This window comes from Manis javanica, chromosome 6, assembly GCF_040802235.1.
Source record: "Manis javanica isolate MJ-LG chromosome 6, MJ_LKY, whole genome shotgun sequence".
NCBI classification, from domain to species: Eukaryota; Metazoa; Chordata; class Mammalia; order Pholidota; family Manidae; genus Manis; species Manis javanica.
Window position 1 is genome coordinate 76,511,003 of NC_133161.1, and position 23,606 is coordinate 76,534,608.

At 42.7% G+C, this 23,606-nt stretch overlaps 1 protein-coding gene across 4 annotated transcripts in view; it reads left to right on the forward strand.

The window, feature by feature from the left end:
- The window catches only part of ELAPOR2 (endosome-lysosome associated apoptosis and autophagy regulator family member 2), a 206,715-nt gene that overhangs the window by 149,084 nt on the left and 34,025 nt on the right, over positions 1-23,606 (forward strand). For 3 of the 4 annotated variants that reach the window (XM_073238896.1, XM_073238897.1, XM_073238898.1), the window contains exons 13-18: positions 422-559; positions 2,054-2,317; positions 2,987-3,160; positions 5,128-5,317; positions 13,615-13,711; positions 15,076-15,177. In XM_073238896.1, the coding sequence (XP_073094997.1) occupies positions 422-559; positions 2,054-2,317; positions 2,987-3,160; positions 5,128-5,317; positions 13,615-13,711; positions 15,076-15,177 (965 nt within the window). The remainder of the gene's footprint in view (positions 1-421; positions 560-2,053; positions 2,318-2,986; positions 3,161-5,127; positions 5,318-13,614; positions 13,712-15,075; positions 15,178-23,606) is intronic. The other variant, XM_073238899.1, reaches the window with a different exon arrangement.

The window sequence follows — 23,606 nt, forward strand, 5'->3', positions numbered from 1 at the left end:
GAAATAAAAAATTGTCCCAATTAATCATTTTGGAATTCAAATATACACAGGAGAATATTTCATAAACATAAAATACCATTCTCGTTAATCTGCCTTGGGTAAGCCTGAAAGTTGCAAGTACAATTCAGGGGAATTTAGAATTTCTGTGCAAGAGATGCCTGTTGGAATCTCTAAGAAAAAAGGGTAAAAATGGAAAAGGCCTTTCCATTCTAGGGGCATCCTAGAAGTTTATGGTGACAAGTTTGAGGAATTATGTTTCCCGTTCTAAAATGTATTTCCTAAATGACAATCAGACACATACACACATCTCCAAAATCCTATGCTTTGAGACATCTTTCAGGTTATATTGACAATGTGGTTGGTATGTTGTGGTTACTAAACCAGTGAATGCTTGTGTATATTTTTTTCTACTGTATTTTAGGATATCAATAGAAAAAGTACCAATGTGGTGGAATCATGGGGTGGAACCAAAGAAAAACAAGCTTACACCCATGTTATCTTCAAGAATGCAACATTTACATTTACATGGGCATTCCAGAGAACTAATCAAGGTCAAGATGTAAGTTCCAAGCATGTTTGTGTTTTGTTTTTTGTTTTTCTTTTTTTTTTAACAGATGATTTCTCTAATAGAGATTCATACGAAGTGATCACTCAAATCTTCTGGAGGAAAAATCTTAGCTTTTCATTGATGTGTCATCATTTGGCTGTGGAGTGGATTGGTATAAAAATGGTATTTTTTTCAGTTTGTTTTTTTGAGAATAAGAATGTATGAAATGGAATAACTATATATCTTTGAATTGTTTTACATTCTGACCAAATAGATTGCTGAAACCTTAAGAGAAAAAAAAAATCTAATTTTGTAGTTATTAAAAAACTTACTTTCAAAGCTTTCTGAGACTGTGAGAGGGCTGGTGACTTTCTTCCTGTTCGTCTGAATGATCTGACATTTATCCAGGAGCCATTACCTGGTGTTCATTTATTATTTCATTACAGTGATGTCTCCTTTTACATCATGTGTGTATGCACACACAGTGGGCTAACACACAGAATTAGTTCTCTTTTATTTTCCCTGATAGAACTTAATCCTTCCGTACGTAAATTCCATTGTTTGTTTCAATAGTAGCAGGACTGTGATTTGTGAGGCTGTCCATAGATGTGATCTTCCCAAGGTGAGAACAAAGTAAAGCACCTTTTCAGAAGCTGCCTTAAAGATGCAGTGGCAAACAGAGAGGATTTTCTCTTTTCTCTTCAGGCTTTCTGTGGGGAACGATTCTCCAGATTTTACTTGTCTGTGGCGGTTCTTTATGAGTGTTCCGGTCCCCATGATGAGGAGCATGACCCCGCTGTGGAATGCTTCCTCACCTTCCTTTCATCTTTGCCCCAATCAAAAAACATTAAGTAGTCAGGGGAATGGTGCTCCACACTAATAGAGTGATGCCTTCTGCTTGATGGAAGCTAGACCTTTATTAAGTCGGTGCCGCAAGAAAGAAAAGTATAGTAAGACCTAGGTTTTTGCTGTTATGCATCCTTCAGTAGAAATCAGAATACCTCTCTAGGACTTTCCTGAGAGAGGGAGAGAAAGACACAGGAGCAGTGTGATTTCATCAGTACTATATACAGTGTTCAGGTGAGGAGCAGAATCTTCATCTTCCAAGACTTTCTAATCCTTAGTCCAAGTCTTTTCCATGCTGCTACACTGCAAATATTCTGTTGTATCATTACATTTGGGCTTATACATAAATAAACAATATTGGGAGCATTAAACCCTACCTTTTCTTCAGATGTAAAGTTGATAAGTATGTGTGAGTTTGTACCAATTATGCCATATCTCATGGTGCTTGTGGCAAAACTCCTGGAAGTCTACTACTGTGGAAATTAGCTTCTAATGCTAAGATTTAAGATAAAGAACCAAAAGAGAATAATATTAATCCATTGTCAATTACAAACTATTAGGCTGGAACACTCTGCTTAGTTTGGTGATGCCAACATAAAACTCTCTGGTTGTACAACTAAGTCCCAAGGCAGAAGTCATTCCTTTCTGCTCTCTTTTTAGAACAGACGGTTCATCAATGACATGGTGAAGATTTATTCCATCATTGCCACTAACGCAGTGGATGGGGTGGCGTCCTCATGCCGTGCCTGCGCCCTCGGGTCTGAGCAGGCGGGCTCATCGTGTGTCCCCTGCCCCCCAGGCCACTACATCGAGAAGGAAACCAGCCAGTGCAGGGAGTGTCCGCCTGACACCTACCTGTCCGTACGCCAGGTCTATGGCGAGGAGGCTTGCATTCCCTGTGGGCCTGGCAGCAGAAGTGCTCAGGTGAGTGTTTCTTACCCCAGCAAAGCACATTTTACTAGAGAAACTCAGCAGTTGCCTTTAAGGTTTCTCCAGGAGCTACACTGTTGTTAGTTATATTTACAAATGGCTTTTTCATTCCCTTGTTTTCTCTCCTCTTACATTTATTGAGCATTAATATGTGCCATGAAAGTGCTGGTTTCTAGGGACATAAAATATTTAGAAAAGCACTGAAATAAGAATGCTTCCCAAAAATATGAAAACTGATGTGCTGTGTGTTCTGTGAAGATAGAGGAGGTAAACTACCTTTGGCAATAGGCACATATGGAGAGCAGCAAATTAATCTTATAACATTTTAAGAGCAAAGATTAATGTTATAGGTGAAGGAGAATGTTTTATTGACTATTTAAACTGGCATAACAGGGAGTTTTTACTATTTACTATAATACCTTTCTCCAAGAAACTAACCTTAGAATAACTTCATTCTTTAAAAAAATGTTGAATGTTTTGAATTTTGCTTAGGAAAATCTAGTTAGCAGTTAGAAATTCTGTGTATTAATATGGTAACACATAGCTAAGTCAAAGTTGGTGAAATAGTTTTAAAACCTCTAACTTTTTTTGAAACATTTTTGATAGCAGCCAGTATGTTCCTTCCTTCTTTTGTGTTTTTCATTTCTTAATCTTTAATCAAAGGACCACTCAGTTTGCTACAGTGACTGCTTTTTCCACCATGAAAAAGAAAATCAGAGTTTGCATTATGACTTCAGCAACCTCAGCAGTGTGGGCTCGTTAATGAATGGCCCCAGCTTTACCTCCAAAGGAACAAAATACTTCCATTTCTTCAATATTAGTTTATGTGGGCACGAGGTGAGTTTTGGCTGTCAAGGTGAAATGGAAATATAGTTCACCTCTGATTGAGTTGATATTTTCTCTGTTGATGGCCCGATAAAATCACTGTGGAAAATAACAAGCAAATGTCAGAGACTGAGTTTTGATTGTTTAAATCCTTTGTTGCCTCCTAACATGTTGGCAGCTCTCTCTACCGGGGGGGTTGGGGGGGCAACCTTGTCTGGTTCTCAGTCCATCAAAGCACTTAGTTAAGCCTCAAAGCTTGGAGCTGTCATTTTTGTAAAGGCGGGCCAGGCATGTCAATGCCACCTAATTTTTAGGCAGGCAGTTACGGTTTGAGAAGGTTCTACTGTTGTTTATATTGCCAACGTAAAAGAAAAAAGGCTACCAAGAGGAAGTTTGTCCAGAAACAAAAAGGAAGTAAGCAGGGAACAGATGTTATTTGATCAGGTAGCCTCTGCTGAAAAATTATCGGATCTTATTTTCTGTGGTAAGAAGCAGAATTTTAATCAATACTGGTAATGGGGAGAGTTATAGGACTCTATGTCTGATATTTTTATAGGCATATGAGTTTGGGATTGGGGAAATATCTGTGTATATGGACCATTAGCAAAGGTAAAATATAATGAGGCATTTCCTCCATGTTTTGTTCCATATTCACTCCTGTATCTCTGATGGTCTTCATTAGGAGATGCTGTGTCAGACTTTGTGCAAGGGGATAAAGATCTGATGACCACAAAAGTGTTCAAACCAAAAGGTCTATAAATTTAACACGGTAGGACATTGTTCCTGTCCTGATTTTACCTAGGGTGATCCTAAAGCACTCACTAGATTGGTAGTCTCTCAGTTGACTCAGTAAAGAAATATCTATTGAATACCTGTTATGTTAAATACCATGTCAATTATGTTAAATACTCTGAATAAGATTAATTCCATTTTATATCACACTTCTCATTCATGTTCCTGTGTCTCTTTCCTTCCATCTTCTTTCCTTTGCTCATCTGTCTTCTTTCTCTTTCTCTCCTTTTTATTCTTGTCCTTTTCCTTTCACTGTGTTTTCCTCTTTCTTTCTTTAATAGTTTCTGATCTTTTCCATTATTTCCCTCATCCTGGCTTCAACAGTTTAAGCTTAGTAAAAATATGTGGCACCTGTATTGTGAGAAGGTTTGGTGGAGGGGAAAAATTTTATAGGTTTGCTAGTTATGTTAAGAAAGAGAAATCTGAGGTCTTTTCTTTATGTCCATCATGCACACTCTAGATCAAAGGCCAATAAGTAGGCACTTCTTCATAGAAATTATTGAGCTAGCTACAGTCCTTTGCAGTGGGGCTATAGTCTATTTAAACAGCCTTTCAATTTTTATAAATTTTATCTTCTAGTTATCCTCCAAATGATCAAGAAAGTGAACCCTGTATTCCCTTCAACTGACCATGTAGGTGAACAGATACGCATCACTGAATCTAAGAGTGGGTGAATAAGGATCCTTGAAGTGATGAACTGTTTAGAAGTTATATGGTTTTCTAGGATTTTGCTACAATGTGGCTTTCAGGCTTTCTTATTCTGCCTTCACGTTACCTTTGTGCCACACACAGGCCTATAAGAAGAGGGAAGAGCAAATCTTTCACCAGCAGTGTTCTGGGCTCTCTGTATGCATTATATTGTGAACTGAAGGGCACATAGATGAGTTTTATTTCCTCAAGTTAGATGGCTTTCATCCAGCCCAAATGATGCTTATAGTTAGAAGAGCAGTGCAGTCTTGAATTACTACATTCATTATAACTTCAGTGACTCTCAATCCTGGTTGAACATTGGAATTGCCTCAGAGCTTTTAAAAAAATTCTGGTGCCTGGGCTCCACACCAGATCAATTAGAGCAGAATCTCTGTGGTGAGGAGTGAGCCACTGCTCCATTGAAGTCACTGGCTCTTGGAGATGCAGTGCAGAGGCTGACTCTTCAATAAAACCTCTTTATGACTTTGTTTTCCTAGGGGAAGAAGATGGCTCTCTGTACCAACAATATAACAGATTTTACAGTAAAGGAAATGGTGGCAGGGTCAGATGATTACACGAATTTGGTAGGAGCATATGTATGCCAGTCAACTATTATTCCTTCTGAAAGTAAGGGTTTCCGAGCAGCCTTATCATCACAATCCATCATTCTGGCAGATACATTTTTAGGTAAGCTTCATTTGGTTCCTCTATGCATGCTTGCATTTATTCAGATTTGGTACTAATGACTTGTCCTTGCACCTGGTGTTTGCCATAGGTGATTAAGGCCCACAGGTAATTTAAAATGATCATTTTGTCACATGGTTAAAAAGGCCCTGTAAGTGAGGTCTATTGATCAGTCTCAGCAAGTACAAGAATCTTCTGAATTTATGTATTAACTCATATGTGATAAGATGTTTTCTGAGAGTCTGTGCCTTTCATCAGAGTCTCTAGGATTTTAAGAGGTGAAGTGATTTTAAAAACCAAAACTGTAAACAAAAGGAGAACAGTGAAGGGTCCCCACCAGTAAGATGGCAAACTTTCAGCTTCTCTTCGGGGTCCTCAGTTCCTGCCGGCGCCACCTGAAGCCCGATCACCTCTCGCCCCCCTCCCAATCCCAGCACCTAGCCAACAGCCACCAGCCCCGTAGAAGTGACACCTCAATCAATTCATGCCCCTTCCTATATAACCCAGCACCTTTCCCTAATAAAACGGAACTCTCCAGTGAATTGCTGCTATGTGTCGCTCCTTTCCTTTCATTGGTGCCGAAACCCGGGAGACGGGACACCCCAACTGGGCCCCGTCTTCCCCCGACACCAGCAGCAGCTTGCCCTCGTCCTCTTTTTCCGGCGCTGGCTCATCACACACACCACTCCTCTCTGGCCTTTAGGTAAGTTTTCCCCCCGGAGTGGGCCACTCTTCCCCGAGCTATCGCAGTGCCATTGACCGTGATCGTCCGGCAAGGCCCTGACGCTCGGGGATGAGGAGGGAACGCTCCCCGCCTCAGGCCTTCACGGCTGCGGCGGACCCTCAGGCCCCTCCTCCGACAGTCAAACGCATTCACCATCCCTTCCATCAGTGCTGAAAGTTTTTAAGCAAAATTTCCCCGGGGTGGGCCACTCTTCCCCGAGCTATCGCAGTGCCATTGACTGTGATCGTCCAGCAAGGCCCTGATGCTCGGGGATGAGGAGGGAACTCTCCCCGCCTCAGGCCTTCACGGCTGCGGCGGACCCTCAGGCCCCTCCCCAAACAGCCATAAATCCCCGCCTCAAGCCTTTACGGCTGCGGCGGACGCTCAAACCCCTCCTCCGGCAGTCATAAATCCCCGCCTCAGGCCTTCACGGCTGCGGCTGACTCTCAGGCACCCCCCTCCAACAGCCATAAACGAGGTGACTCCTTTGTGGATGAGAACGCTCCCTTTTCCCCCACTCCTCCTTCTACTCCGTCTGCCGAAAACGCCTAGTGCTAGGTACCTCGTGACTCCGGCACTCTGCCTTCTTAGGGAAGTCTGGGTGACGACCCACACTTCCCAAGAAATTCCGACTCGTATACGAGTTTCCGCAGACCACCAAGGATCATCGGGGACGCCCTTTGTCTCCTTGTGGTCTGCTTCCAGTCCGAGGATCTCCGTTCGTCTTCCCGTTTGTCTCCTTCTCTGTCCTTTAGCCATGGGAGCCTCCTCATCCCTCCCTGAAAGTTCACCTCTTGAATGCCTGCTTAAGCATCTGGCTACCCTCTCCCTGACGCCTGATATAAAACCAAAACTTCTCCGTAAATATTGCTCCCAAGATTGGCCGACATACCCTCCTAGACAATAACAAGCAATGGCCCGCAGGGGGATCTCTTGATCCTAACATCACTCGCGATCTTTTTAACTACTCCCAGCGCCTGAAAAAATGGAAGGAGATTCCCTATATCGAAGCTTTCTGCCTCCTCCTCTCCCCGCCCCCTCCCAAGTTCTCCTAGCCTGCAAGCCGCGCCCCCGCAGAAGCCTCCTGTTCACTCCCTTCCCCTTCTTCTCCTACAACAGCCCTTCTCCCTTCCTCCCCAACCATCTCCTCCCCCATCTCACCTCCTCCACCTTCATTCCCTGCAGATTAAGCCTGAGCCTTTCAGCCCCCCTTTAACTAGGTCCCAGGGGCCTCCTCCGTCTTTGCCCTCATCACCTGTTTCTCCCCTGTTAGGGACCGCCTTTGTCTTCTCACATGTTTGTAGGGAGAATAGGAAAGCACCTTCCCCCATGTCTGAACGCAGCATGGGAAAGCACAAGCTAGAGAACAACCGGTGCAGTCCTTAGAAGTTATCTGTCCACAAAAACATATCTTGCCAAGACTCCTCACTCTGAAAATAGGGAGACCTTGAAGATGTGTAGAAACACCGCCCCTGCTTCTAGCTATGCCCTTCCCCCACTTGCCGATGTGGCAGGAATAGAAAACAACGCATTCCATAAGCAATTAACTGGAGCCCTGCTGTAGCTCAGTTAGTAGAGCATGGGACTCAACCTCAGAGTCATGAGTTCAAGCCCAACTAAAGCAGCAGAGGCAAGCAGCTGGGCTGCTAGCTGGCGACATGTGGGTCCGATTCTATCTTTCTTTATTTTCTTTGCCCCCCTTCTGCACTTCAGGACCTGCTCGACTAGGCACGGCTAGACCGCGTCACTCCCCCACAGACTGAGCCAGAACCCTTCAGTCCCCCTCAGACTCAGTCCCGAGAGCCTCCCAAAATTATCGCCCCCCTCCGGGAGGTAGCAGGATCCGAAGGCATCGTGCGCGTTCACGTCTCTTTCTCCTTAAGAGATTTAACCTAACTAGAGAAATGCCTAAGTTCCTTTTCCACTGATCCCATGACATACATCAGGGAGTTTCAATAGACCCTCCAGTCTTACAGCCTCACACATCATGACATTTTCATGCTCTTGGCCAATACTCTCCTCCCTGAAAAGCATAGACGAGTTTAGGACTTCGCCCAAATGCAGGCTACTGAAACCCACAGGACTGACCCCACCTATTCCCTTGGCCCCACTGCTGTCCCTGAACAAGACCCACACTGAAATTATAACACCACCATGAGTCTCCGCTCTCAAGATATTTTTGCCTCCTGCTTAATAGCAGGTCTGAAAAAGGGCAGCTTGTAAAGTAGTCAATTTTCAAAAGCTCCAAGACATAATTCAAAAGAGAGATGAAATCCCCTCCGAGTTCTTAGACAGACTCACTCAAGCCCTATTACAGTATACCAGCCTGGACCCAGAAATACCTGAAGGAAGACATGTCCTTATGACACACTTCCTAGCTCAAGGCTACCCCGACATTAAAGCTAAACTCAAAAAGTTAGAACAGGGCCCCGCTACCCCACAGACTGAGATCCTAACAGTGGCCTTTAAAGTCTTCCATAAGCGGGAGGAGGAGAAAGAGTGCCGTAAACAAAAGGCTGATCAGGCCAATTTCCAGATGTTGGCCCAGCTGATAAAACCACAACCTGGGCGCCCCTCTACAAACAAGCCCCCCCAAGAGCTTGTTTCAAGTGCAGAAAAGAGGGACTTGTTTCAAGTGCAGAAAAGAGGGACATTGGTCAAGGGCGTGCCCCTCCCCCAGATCTCCTACCACCCCATGCCCCAGATGCCACAAAAAGGGCCACTGGGGGTCTGATTGCCCAACCACCCGAAGGGGAGGCTGGACGAACAACCCCCATCCTAAGCCCGCCGTAGTGGGGCTGGCAGAAGAAGATTGATGGGGCCCGGGGGCTTCTCGCCCGACCATTTCCATCACCAAACAGGAGCCCAGGGTTACTTTAACAGTAGACGGTCACCCCATCTCCTTACTCCTAGATACAGGAGCCACCTTCTCAGTCTTGTGAGAATACCGGGGCCCTACCACACCAGCCATTACTCCTATAGTCAGAGTAGGAGGTAAACAGATTTTCCCATTAAACCCCCCACCCACCCTTTTATGCACAATCCAAGACAATCCCATACCTTTCTCCCACTCCTTCCTGGTTATGCCCCAGTGTCCCATCCCTTTACTAGGACGAGACATCCTTTCCCTCCTCCACGTTTCCATAACTATATCCACTCCCACAGCCCCCAGTACTCCCTTTCTGATGGCCCTCATAGCCGACGACCCCCCTCTACCCAATGAAAGCTCTGGTTCTGCCCTCATACACCCTGTAAATCCCAAAGTTTGGGACATTACAAGCCCCTCCGTGGCCCTATGTCCCCCTGCCTCTATCAAATTATGTGACCCCTCTCAGTATATCTGTCAGGCCCAATACCCCCTAACCACTTCAGCCCTCATAGGCCTCCAACCCATCATTCAAGCAGACCCACTCACTCCCCATTTAATATCCCCATATTAGCTGTTAAAAAAACCAACGGATCTTGCCGCCTTGTCCAAGACCTTCGCCTCATCAACATAGCCATTGTCCCTATCCATCCCTTAGTTCCAAATCCATACAGCCTCAGCATCCCACTTCTCAGTCCTAGATCTCAAGGACCCATTTTTCTATCCCTCTAGACCCCTGCTCCCAAGATTTTTTCATCTTCACCTGGACGGACCCATACACAAGACATTCTGAACAACTCACCTGGACAGTTTTGCCACAAAGCTTCCGAGATAGTCCCCATATTTTTAGACAGGTCCTAGCTCAAGACCTCAAACAGTTTCATCATGATCACTCCAAGTCCACCTTATTATAATACATGGACAATCTTCTACTCTGCAGTCTCTCGTGAGAACAGTCTCAACTTGACACGGCCTCCCTACTTAACCTTCTAGCATCCAGAAGTTACCGAGTATCCCCCGTCAAAGCTCAAATCTCTTCCCCTCCTGTCACTTACCTCAGATTCCTTCTATCTCAACAAAGAAAGTCCATTACCTTAGACAGAAAATGGCTCCTCTCTGACCTGCCCATTCCCAAAACCAAGACAGAAATCCTTTCCTTTCTAGGCTTGGCTGGGTATTTTAGAGCGTGGATCCCTAACTTCTCCCTGCTCCCTGTTGGCAAAACCCCTATACGACCTCAGCAAGAGCCCCCCCTAAAAAACCATTATCCTCCTCACCCCAACACTCCTTCATTAAGCTCTGTCAAGCCCTTGTGGAAGCCCCAGCTCTCCATCTTCCTGATTTGTCGAAGCCCTTCTCATTATACATTCATGAGAGGTCCAGTCAAGCTCTAAGAGTCCTAGGCCAATATTATGGCCCATCCTTTGCCCCAGTAGCTTATCTCTCCAAGCAATTAGACCCCACAGTTCGGGGATGGGCCCCCTGCCTATGGGCATTAGCCGCTGGGCAGCTCTTGCAGAAGGCAGCTCATAAACTGACATTCAGGGCGCCCCTTACCATTCTGTCCCCACATCACCTAAAAGATCTCTTAACCTACAAAAGTTTATAAACTCTCCCTCCCTCCAGACTCCTGACCTTATTGTCCTCTTTCCTCCAAAATCCCATTCACCCCCTTTGCCATCCATACCCAAATCATGACTTTTTCCTCCTTTACTGCTCTCTCGCTTTTTTTCCTCATTCCTATTGTCTTCCCCACCACCCCAGCCTCCTTTGTATGGCGATTCAAAGTCAGACAGACTTACACACAGCATCAAACAAAAGTTACTGCCCTCATTGCCACACCAGACTGCCCTCTGAAAAGCTGCTCTGAGCCTTTACTCCTCCAACCGTTTCATGAAATATCCCAATGGCTCATTCTCCTTATCAATCCCAGATCCCTGGGACTCTCGATGGGCTGCCAGAGTCACAGCCTCAGTTTACTACGGGGGGTCCTCGACCCCCCACAGTACCCTTCATATCTCTCGAAAGTATGTTCCCTCTCATTCCCAGATCTCTCAAGTTGCATCAGATAGCAGACATTCCAAAAAAGTCATTATCCAAACTCTTAATAGTGCCTCTTCATCTTCTTATCCCCACCCCTCTTCCCATTTCTCCTACTCTTCATTACAGCTCATTCAGGACACCACCATCTTTCTCAACCACACCCTTAACACAGCCAATTGTTTCTTGTGCGCATCACTACAGCGCCCACTGCTGGCCGCCGTGCCCCTTAATATTTCCAACTACTCCTTCCATGCAGAAAGACAACCCCTCTGCCCCCTGGCAGACATACCCCTATGTGAACCAGAATATGCAGATAATCTCACCATCCACCACTGTGTAGGCCCAACTCCACCCCCTTCCAGCGCACTTCACTGCCTCTCTATCTACACCCCTACCTCCGGCTCTAAGACTTTTATGCAACCGGGACACTTCTTTTAGTGTAATGGCAGTGTTTTCAACTCACTGCCTCTCAACTCTGATACACCCTGCATTCTCGTCACCCTAATCCCACAGTTAACACTTTACAGCATGGCAGAATTCCTTGAGCTCCAACCTCCCTTGCCCTCACGCACAAAAAGAGCTGCTTTCCTTCCCATCATGGTCAGTAGCTCTTTGATCACCTCAGCCATTGGGGCAGGGTTTTTGGGAGAAGCCTTGGGTCACTCTCTATAGGCAGTTAGAGATCTCAACGCCAAACTTGAGGGAGCCCTGACATCCACTGCCGATTCTCTAGCCTCTCTCCAAAGACAGGTTACTTCGCTAGCTAGTCACCCTTCAAAACCGGCGGGCCCTAGATCTGCTTACAGCCGAGAAGGGCGGCACCTGCGTCTTCCTCTGGGAAGAGTGCTGCTATTACATCAACAAATCTGGCATTGTAGAAACTGACATCACCAAACTCACCGACCTTGCCTCCAGTCTCCACTCTGCTTCCAGTTCCAACCCATTCTCGTCAATACTAACAAACCTCCTCCTCACCTGGCTCTGGCCCATTGCAGGCCCCACAATAATCATTCTTCTCGCCTGTCTCTTCTTACCCTGTATAATAAAGTTCATCAAATCCCAAGTCGGAAAAATCTCTAATCAAGCTTTCAACCAGCTTTTACTCAGGAACTACCAGCTTCTGGCCACAGAAGATCCCTCACCCTCACGTGACCTCCTTACCACACGCTGAGATGGACCCTTCTCTCCACTGGAAACTGTTCCTGGAAACAATAGCCACAGACGCCTGGCTCCTGACACCCATATCCTCTTGGCCAACCTATGGTTACAGGGAACCTTCATTGATTTCCAAACCTGAAGAAGTCCACATCTACTCGTCCTTACTGCGGGGAGTCCTATCAACCCTTTCCTCCCAATCCTCAAGCCCTCACTCCCTTCTCCGCCCCTGTTCAGCAGGAAGCAGCCAGAGAGAAAGCAACGTCCACAAACTCATAGAGGAGAAAGGGGGGAATGAAGGGTCCCCACCAGTAAGATGGCAAACTTTCAGCTTCTCTTCGGGGTCCTCAGTTCCCGCCGGCGCCACCTGAAGCCCAATCACCTCTCGTCCCCCTCCCAATCCCAGCACCTAGCCAACAGCCACCAGCCCCGTAGAAGTGACACCTCAATCAATTCATGCCCCTTCCTATATAACCCAGCACCTTTCCCTAATAAAACGGAACTCTCCGGTGAATTGCTGCTATGTGTTGCTCCTTTCCTTTCAAACAGCAAACACAGTACAAACCTAAATCATAATATCTGCCACCAGCTTTCATCATCTTTTCTCACATGAGAAGGAAGCTGGTGGTAAGCAGCAAAGGTGAATGTGCTGCACTTTATTCTCCTGCCCTTTCTGTCTCTGTGGTCTGGAAGGTATAGGAAAGTTTTAAGAATAATTCAGGTCCCTATTTAGTGAATTTTGGGGATCAAGTTCATTAGAACCTCTGGGATGGGGGTTAGGAATCTAACAAGATATAGAGCACTCTAACAATTAATGAGCTTCTTAGGCGATTCTAATGTGTAGCCAGATTTGAGAACCATTGCTAGTGACTCCAGAGGAATTTTGCTTTAATTTTCAGCATCAAGGTCAGTTATGAGCATGTGCTCAGCATCAGAACTCCATGTCCGAAGTAAAGGTTGCTTTTATTGCTTATATTTTGGCTCTGATATCATTTGGCTACAAGAAATGGGAAAAAGTCCTTACTTTTAGATTAAACAAATTTTGGAATTTTTCTTTCTGGAATTTATTAGGGAACAAAAGTTTTCATTTTGTCAAGTATGTCCATACTATACTGAATATGAGTGAAAAGCCACATTAGCAAAATAGCAGAGCTGATTTGACAAAACTCATCAGGAGCTGAAAGTTTTAATATTAGATTGTTAAAGTGTTAGAAATAGAAGAGGCTTTAGAGATCATCTGAATCATTGCATGCCTTTTACAGATTTAGAACATAGGACTTAGGGAAGTGAAGTGACAAGCAAAATTACAAAGCTAGGGAGGAAAATCTTTTCTTTTTTATTTGGGAGACTTTGGGGAGGTTCCTATTCTTACCATGAATGCGTTAATTTAATACAATATTTCTGGTAAAATGATAGCATGAAAGTAAAGCTATTTTCTATTCAGATGTACAGAGACTAAATAAACCTAGTTTTCCTATAATACTGAATAGTTTCTTTTTTATTGTCATCCAGGAGTAACAGTTGAAACCACACTGCAAAATATTAATATAAAAGAAGATACGTTCCCAGTTCCAGCCAGCCCAATACCAGATGTGCATTTCTTTTATAAGTAAGTGAAGATGCTGCCTCCCTTGACTATTTTTTAAATTAAAATGTCACTTCAGGGTATCTAGCTTATGCTTAATAAATAATTGATTCTTAAAGAGTAAAAAGTAGAAAACATGGAATATTTTGAAAGCATTATATAATTTCTCATACATATTTAATATTATAACTTACAAGAAAAGTCAATTGCCTTTAAAATTAGGCAATAAAGAGACTCTATTTCATTGTCAACACAATAATTATTTGTAATTCACACATCAAAACATCAAGCTAAGTGGATATGACCCTCAAGTCCCTTAAATTTTTTTTAGTATAATTTTGATTATAATTACATTAGCTCTAATAAACACCTTAATGATAACTTATCATTTTGATGCTGGGGTTCTTGTTTGCAGAGCCGAAGAATGAGCTTCACAAACAGTCAAGGTAGGAGAGCAAGGTACAGGCTTTTATTAGAGATAAAGTAAAAGAACAGAGCTCCCAGCTCGTGCCAGGAGGGGACAAGAGAGCCCATAGTGGTGCGTTGACTAGGGGGTTTTATAGGCAGTTGAGGAGAATGTGAAAAAACTTAGGGGTGGGGGCTTGTTAAGTAGTCCCTGAATATTAAAAATTAACTTAGCTGTAAGGAATTTCCTGCCTTGATTTCTCTCTGGGACACTGGCACCTTGGTCTGGGAGCACATCAAAAAGCTGCCTGCCCAGCCCCCAAGGTGGGCTGAGGCATTGCCTACTTGCTAAAGAAGCTTGCCTCTTGAACTTCCTGGGTGTTAAAATGCAATCTTATCTTTAAGATGGAATTCTTCCTGCCTTTTACTATGCCATTTACAGCTGGGTCTGCATGCTAAGTTAGTTGCTCAGTTTGCAAAATCACCTTGTCAGATCTGAAAGAGGAAAGACAGCACATAGGCCTGGGCTTTTTAGTATGCTAAGGTGAATCTTACACATGGTTACAAATGATTAGCATAATAAAACATGTGCTACTCTTCTTTATCTGGGGAACATTAACTGATCTCACTGAAGAATGATTCTAGAGCTCAATGTTTAACACAGAGTTTTAGTAGGGGGGTTTCCTTGCATGTAGTTACATTGCTCTGACTACAAATATCTTGCCCTGCCCCCTCCGGAGGCCTTCACCCTACTCTGACTACATCCATGGTCCCTGTCTCAATTTCACCTAGAAAAAGTTAGTTTTTCATAGGCAGTAAAAATAAATGGAACTCAGTTTGTATAAAATTCTAAATTAGGAAACTTTGATACATTTTTCTTTTTAATTTCTTCATAGAGCACAGGAACAGTTATACACAGGATATTTTTATCTTTGTAATCTATGTCATATCTGTTTTGTAAAATGACATTTCCCTTACAATAGATCTTCTACAACCACGACATCCTGTGTTAATGGCCGATCAACTGCTGTGACAATGAGGTGTAATCCTGCTAAACCAGGAGCCGGAGCAATTTCAGTCCCCAGGTATTCTCATTTCTATATGATGTTCTAAATTTGTATTTATTATGAGGAAACAAAACTCTGCTGAGTCTTACTATTTTAAAGCGTATTCTCTATGGATGTAAAGCAGAAAGAAAACAGAAGAATATGTAGACATTTGCTGTGCTGAGGACCTATTAAGAGAAATAGACCCTTGCTGATCGCAGTGCTTCCCAGTCTCCTCAGTGACATAGGCTCATTCTGTTCGTTTGTCTCATTCTCTTGAAATTATTTAGGTAATATATAATTATAATGTTCATGTCCTTGTATTTATTCTTACTATTTAGTTTCAGTTTGCTTGAGAGCTGGCTTAGCAACTTTCCTGGTTATAGTTCTTCATCAACAACGAACCTCTCTGGGTGATCTAGATGAAGAAATCTAACCTCCGAGTCACAGGTTCTTTCTCTGGAGGGCATTGGAGACCAGGGTACATCACTTGTATGATCCATTTCCAACTCTAGTTTTCTGATTAATGGTGGTAGAACCACCAAGGTAGGGACTGGTCTATTAGAATACATAGCACAGTTTGTTTAGCTATTGGCATTGAGGGAACAGCTCTCAACGGTCTCTATCTAATTAATACAGTCCACAGTGAGTGGGAGCAAGAGAAGATAAGAAATTTTATGGACTTAGAAGATCTGTCAAAGCATTAACAAAATGCTTTCATGGCATGAGTAACACTTGAATGCTGATGTTTATTTTTCAAAGTAATTTGCTGTTCCATGTATAGATTACTTCTAATCTTTTTAAGGTTAAGGTACCTTTGGATCACAGTTTGATTTGCAGATTTTCCCCCTTCAAGCTAGCAAAACTGTATATTTTTAAAAAAGAAAATGATTGCTTTATCTTTTTTTTTTAAGTTTTGTTATAATCCTTGAGGTATTTCAAGCTCTCTCCTGCTTATGTCACATCAGGATTGGAAATCAGTGGTCCATGCAATGCTTCATCTACCTGGGCATCTTAAAAATTATTATGGTGGTAACACAGTATTGTGAGCTTATTGTGGGGCATAAAGGCACCCGCTTGCATTCACCTCTTACCAACTGTGTTTCTCTAGTTCTCCTAGATCGATGAGTTAATTTTTCTTTTCACCTTTTTAAAGTGAGAGAAGAATGTGGTGAGAGGAGTACATAATAAAAGGTGATAGACATCCAGTGAAAGAAACAGAGGGAGCCCATTGCTACAGGCCATCATGTGGGGGAGGACGTCTGTGCCAGCATCCTCGAGCCAAAGCAGCACACCCCCTGTCTTCAGGAGCAGGCGTGCTCAGAGATGTTTCCTAGTGCCCAGGGCTGCACCATATCGCTTTCAGTTCAGATGTTTGTTCTATTTACTGTAGCACTCCTGAGGTCCCTTTTGGGATCTAGCAACTAACCCCCCTGGTCTGGTCTCTAAGAGGCTACCTAGATGGCTTCCAAAGCCATCTCTAAGTCTCTGATTCAAGGTTAGATCTGTCAGTTAGAAAACATGTCACTCTAACCCTTCTAAAGTGGGTTCTGATGTTTTAATGTAATCGTAATAATAAAAAAAAAACTTGTGATATTAAATGATGGCATTTAAAAAATGATTTTCTCCTTGTAAGGAGAGGAAAAGTAAGTTTCTCCATTGACTTCTAGGAGTTTTTCTACTGCAGGAATGTTAACTGTCTTTGCCTGGGTTCCTCAAGGCCTCTTGAAGCAGAATACCTTGGGGTGTTTATTTTAAAATCTATTTCTTTACCTTCCCTAAAACCTAAAGAATTTCTGAGTGTTGAGCACAGGAAAACACAAGGCAATTCTGATGCATGTTAAAATCTGAGAACCATTACATTTTGGAGATATGGCTGGTTCTTTTTTTCTGAGACAGATTCTCAAACTCTGTTCTGCATTTTACTTTTCTGAGAAACAAAATTAGAATGTCTTGGTCTCTATGGTAGAGTTTTTCCCCCATACTTTGATACAACTTTATTTGTAATTATGCACACCGAAGTTTGAGGACCACATTCTAGGAAACTGCTTGAACCTCACACCGAAATACACACTGACCTTTAATTCTTCCTTCAGTCAGTTTCCCATGAGGGCACAAGGGGGAGCTCTGGGATCAGAACAGGGGAAACAGCAGCTTGTTCTAAAATAATTAGACTTCTTTTAGCTGTAGGGCTGAATAAAGATTTCCTACTAACAGCAAAGAAATGTGAATAGAACCGGGTTTCTCAGGCTACTTGAAGAGGACTTACTTTGCACTATTTTGAGCTTTAAGATCTCCAGGGAAGAGGAAGGTGCTAACCAGGCACTTGCCTTGAAAAAGTCTTACATGCTGACCAAGAAGTCTCAGAAGGCAGATGTGGCAGTTCAGAAGGGATGCTAGTACCCCCAGGACTTTTCCTCTCTTGGCCAGGAATGTGGGCAGATTAGGCAAAGGCAACATTAGCAGTAGTAATGTTGGTTGGGCCTCTGTATCTTGGTACCTGGAAAAATGCCCTAAGAACCCCAGCCCTGGGGAAGTGTGAATGTCTTAACAGGAAGTGGATTCTGGGCAGGAAAAAAAGGAGACTTGCGTGTTCTCTGTATATCTCCTATGAAATTTAGTGGGGGCAGCAAATTATCTGGGCTGCCTACTAATCTGCAATTGGAAACTCCAACCTGTCTGTTTTGTCTAGCAAATACATTTGTTTTCTAATTCCACGAAGTGTCTGGAGGATGTGAGACAATTCAGATAAACACGTAACAGTATGATGTCTACAGCAGACGAAATCTGAGAACTGGAGTGGACTTTGGAGATTGTCTAGCGTGGTTTGTACCTTAGTTAGAGAATCACTTGCTAATTTGACAGATTGCTACTATCCCCAAATAGATGCCCTGGCAGCCTCTGTCCAAAAGGCTTCCCAAACCTTCAATCGTGATCCTAGGTGGTTAGAGGAATTGAAGGTTCTCCTTTCATTAGGAAAAATTTAGACCTAAGATTTGTGTCCAAAGCACTTTTTCAAAAACATGAGAAATTTCTGTTAGTGAAAAGGTTATAAAAAAACTTATTAGGAAATGGGCAAAGGGAATCACTTTACCGTAAGAGACATCTAGCACCTTAGAGATCCTTGGGTCAGACCCATTTACTTTACACAGTAGGAAACATTGAGGGCACAGTCTGGATAGCTGTGGAGTGGTACAGTCAAGACGGAAAGATTTCCTAGCTGTATCTCTTGTTCTATTCTGACCATCACGTTTTCACTTTGCCATTTTCCTCCTCAAATTCCTTATGGGTAAAGATTTGCAAAAAAGTGCTTTAGGCAAATAACACATTTATCTGGGGGATAACTCAACTGATGTGCAAGTTTTTGTTACCTTCCTTTAAGTGAGTCATCTCCTCTCAAACAAGTTGTCTTTGTTAATGTTATGAGTTGGAGGAAAATCCTCCTCCTCCCCCATTCTCTCTCATCTTAGAACTATATTTCACTGCTTTGGTAGTTTATAAATTGGTCTAAACCTCTTTTGCCAAAACCTTTTTCAAAATCCAAATTTATATTCTTTGTTAAGTATAGCCTCTGCTTAGGGACCGAGCAGGGCAAGTGGGTAGCAAAGAGCTGAGAGGAGCAGGGTTTCTGCCGGTTTTTAAATTAGTTTTTCAGTGTACCCTCTGAGAATATTGTATCTCACAAAAGGGATGCTTCAGAGTTCTGGCCTGATCATGTTCAGAGGTCAACATGCCAGGGGTTTATCCCACAAGCTTTGATTGAGAGTCTCTCTATATGGAAGGCATTAGATCTATTGGACATTAGTGTAGAGTTTTCCTTGCTCTTTGGGAAAAGATTGTTAAAGCAAAAAGGTCCATCCATTTTAAGTTGTTTAGAGCCAGAGAATGATGATTGGTTAAATGAGTTCCTTGTTTTCTTCTCCACACTGTTTTTGGACAGATAATAGATACCTAAATCTGTATAGGTTAAGTTTAAAAAGGCAATAGAATTCAAAAGATTGTTCCTAGGACAGTGAAAAGTAAGGAGTCATATAAAAACACTATGAGCATAAGTGAAAACTAAAACCTGTCATGATCAAGAAATGGAAAAATTCTAATGCCTAAGTGTTAAAATTGTACAATTAAACACTAATGCATAATTCTAAGACTCACAAAACAGTCATGAAGTTTAAGGACCCATTTTGAAATAAGATGATAAAACTTTGACAAATTTTTTTTGTTATTGACAAAGATGCTGAGTCTGTATAAAAAAGAAACTAGGGGGTGTCAGTCAATGTCTTTTGTTCAGGTCTTGATCAGAAGCTGGCTTTTGGTAATTAGCCCAGGGGAGAATCTTTAGAAAGAGAGGTTTTTTGCAGGTAACTGGCTGAATTTTTTGTATCCCTGCTTCCAAGAGCTGTGGGTCAAAATATCTTATATTCAAATTTAGCCATAAGTGATTTGTGCTCTTCAGCCTCAGGAAAAACAAAATTGGAGCAAGATGCAAAGGCATTTTATGGAGCCCAAAAGAAAGGATTGTTTGTTTGGACCTTGTTGGCATCCTCAGCAGAGGAAGGGTGGGGCTCCTTAGAGGCCAGAGCTGAGGGGAGTCACCCGTAGCAGGTCAGAGAGCATTGCTGTGTGTGGATAAAATGAGAGTTCCTGTGGCCAGGATTCTCACCTGGCCATGGTTGACTAGCTCACTGCACACCTGTGGGCACTACATGGCTGTTGACTCTATAAAAAGAGCTCTGCCCAGTGCTCTGGGCACAACATGGTGGCAGGGCTTCAAGGCTACAGGAAAGCAGAGCAGAGGCTGGAGTGGTGGCAGTGCCGAGGACAGAGGCCCAGAGGATGGCTGTTCTGGACGACTGTGCAGAGAGGCCTGGGGGATGGCTGTGCAGACAGAGGGGCCCAGAGGCAGAGCCTGGCTTGCTGCATGCAGACTCGTTCTGAGTGAACGGGATTCTAGTGACTGACCTGCCACCTAGAAATAAAGTTGGGTATAACCCTTTCACCCAAAAGAGCATTCTGCTGTCAATTTCTTTGGTCACACTGAATCCATAGCGAACTTGCCCAGGGCTGAAACCCATTGGCAAGACACTGTGCCAAAGAATACCAGTCTGCATACCCTCAGGCCAGGGCCCCAGAAACCCACAAAAGGCCCATGTGAAAGAAGTTCAGCAACAGTAGTACCCTAACACCAAATGAGAAGTCTTCTAGGTACCCCAAACTGTGGCTTTTCTTCCCCCAGTCTCCCGAGACTAACTCCAGAAGGGTCAGAAATGTACTAAAAATGTACATGAATTTGTTTGAAATCTGGATTTTGAGTGAAGTTAAGCAAAACAATTTTACACTCCTTTATCAACTACCCAAATGATTAATACTAGGCTGAGTATATGGTCAGAATCGTTCATAAGAAAAGCTTTTTCTCCATGCATTCATAATATGAACTGAGGGCATCTTGCTTTTGGTAAGATGATCCATTTAAATGAGGATGCTAATAACTTAGAGCTCAGTCCAAGTATGCCCTCAGAAAATGTAGTCCATTTTAGAATCCAACACACAACTTCCTTCAAAAAAGGATTCATCTAAATTCGTACACATTGCCAGTGTTCTCCTGCAAGCCCAGAAGTGAAGTAAGGACCCTGGAAAATCTGTTCCTCACTTACTAATACACCAAATCAAGGTTCACCTGGGTGTCCTTTGCATCCATGGTTGTTTCTGTACCTGGAATTCACAACACAGCTGGTCTTCCTGTAGAGCTTGGAATGCCCCAGGCACCCATGACCAGGGGCTGTCTCTTTAGACATTTACTCACTGGTTTCTGTGGTGATTTTATGGACCAACAGTTATAGAAGAAATCCTTTGTTCTTCTTTACAAAGCTGTCAGGAGGAGACAGAGATAGTGGTGATACAGGTCATTAAAAGGAAAAGTATTTCACATGTTTATCAAAAAAACATTTTTCTTACTATTTGCTTTTTTGTTCTTCCTTAGCAGGATAAGGTATTTTTTTTCTTGCATGTTTTTCCTATTTTCTTTTTACATATAAGCACTACTGAAATTATTGCTGCTTTATACATCCTTGTCATTTCACGGGGAAAGCCTGATTCAAACTGAAAATTATATTTATAACAAAGAATCAAATTTAGATGTTCCACATTTTAAATTATTCATTGGGATAAGAGAATTAGAGAATTGATTCTAAACTAAACTACTTTTAATCCAAGAGTATCTTTAAAAAGTGAAAGAAAGGCACTAAACCACTGCAGGATTTGACACCTAATGGCTGCTTTATGAATTATATCAATGTCTTGGTTCCCTCCCCTTCCCCCGTCTGTAGTTCTACCTTCTTCGGAAAGTGATATGCTTTATTAACAGTCTTATATTTTGTAGTGCTTTAAATGTTCCCAAATTGTTCTCATTTTATCCTTTACAACCAGCCTGTGAAGGCAGGAAAGCAAACATTCTGCTTTTGACAAATTACCGAAATGAGACAGTGTGTGTATGTGTGTGTGTTGGGAGGGGAGTGGGGGGATGGAGAGACTGAGTCACTTGTGGAAAAACACACAATCATTTGCAAGTCCAGTTAGGATTGTACCCCAAGTCTTCTCCCCACAGCTCTTTGCAGCTTTGATTAATTTTCTCCTATTCTTTTTCATTTGTTGAGTTCTTTCTTCCCAAACTTTAGCAGATTTACTCTTTTATTTTCCCAAGATAAACTGTCCTCTTCCCCCCTCTGCTCTGAAACATCTCTGTGTTGGAAAGATGGAATAGAAAATAATTGGGGGAGGAGAGATTTGAGCAGGAAAGAATACTGGTAATTTTTGCTAAGTGAGTAGAAAAGTGTAATTATCTTTAAAGTTGCAAACCATTGTCTGCAAACAATTATGTTCTTGAAGAATTTTTCTAATTGATTATTTTCAAAAGAGCAATTTTGAGTTGCTTTCACTGATCTGGAATATGGGAAGTAGGGGTAATTTTTTAAGAGGCATGGTTTTCATCTATTGTACTTACTTAAAAAATATCTCTTTGTTTTTTGGTCTAAATATCCTCATTATTCCCTTTTACAAACAGAGAAGTTAAGGCAGATAAGAGTTAAGCCATTTTTTCAGAGCTACTGTTCACTGTTGTTCTTTGCTCTGACAGTACTGGGCTCTGAAGCATGTTATAAAGAACTTTGCTTTTATTTACATCCACCCATATTTACTGAGTCTAAAACACACAGACACACTGGAAAGAACAGCATGGAAAAATGTAAATTTTTAGGCACACATATTTTTTTTCTAGGGCACCTTAGAATATATTAACTAAGAGTATGAAATTTTACTTGCCAAAGTTGTAGTTTGGGACTGTGTATTACCATAAAGGCATTTGAAGTTGAAATTTAAAATGGAGTGTTCTTGGATTCTCCCTATTGTGTGTCCATCTCTTTGCTATTAGATGTTTACGACATGGGTACTTGGCACCTGCTAAGGTCTGCAGGAGGTTTTCAGGGCGATATCCTATATTTACAAAGTTTAACTTAAGGCAAGTGTAGTAGACAAATGAAGGGAGGAATGTTCCCCTAGGACATAACATCATTGCCACTAGAACCTTTCCAAAGAACTTGTTGTTTTGGTCAGTAAGGATTCTGGACACAGTAACAGCAGTTGAATTTTTGAGCCCTGCTGTTCATCTGTCACTAAAATGAAAGAGGCAAATTGACATCATAGGCCCACCCACGGGAAAGCACAGAGTTGTGGAAAGTCTCCATTCAGGCTCTGCCTGGTGGTTTGGAGGAATGCACCTGTGTGTAAGCTGGGCCATCACCTCCCATTGGAGGAGGTAACCATCCCTCAAAAGAAGAGTCCGCAGCCCAAGGAGGCCCAGGATTGCAAATCATTTGTGTCCCTGAGCTGTGCATTGACCTGATGGTTGTTTTGTTGGTTTCTTCACTTCCAACAATTTTGTTCTCCTGTCTCACCCTCCCACCACCCCCAAGACCTTGCTCCTGTTCCTTGTTCCATTCTGTAAAGCACCTCACCTAAACGCATTTATTCTAAACAGAAATCACACCTCTCTTCACCACCTCACCTGCCTGAATGCCCAGCACCCACTCACTGCTTTGCTCTTAAAACTCTTGTGACAATTTCCTTCCAATTCATCTACCATTTCATCCCTTTGACAGACATTGCCTTGCTTTCTTCCCTTCTCTTCTGGTTAATTTCTCCTGAACCCCCTTTCCAGCCCTAAGCAACCTCTAACCTACTTTCTCTATCTATACAGTTTCCTTTTCTGGACTTTAATATAAATTGCATCATTTAATATATAGGATTTTTGATTGGCTTCTTTTACTGGCATAATATTTTTGAGGTTCTTGCAAGTTGGGGCATGTATCAGTACTTCATATCTTTTTATGGCTGAGTAATATTTCATTGCATGGCCAAACTACATTTTGTTTATCCATTCTTCTGTTGATGGACATTTGAGTCATTTCTACCTCTTG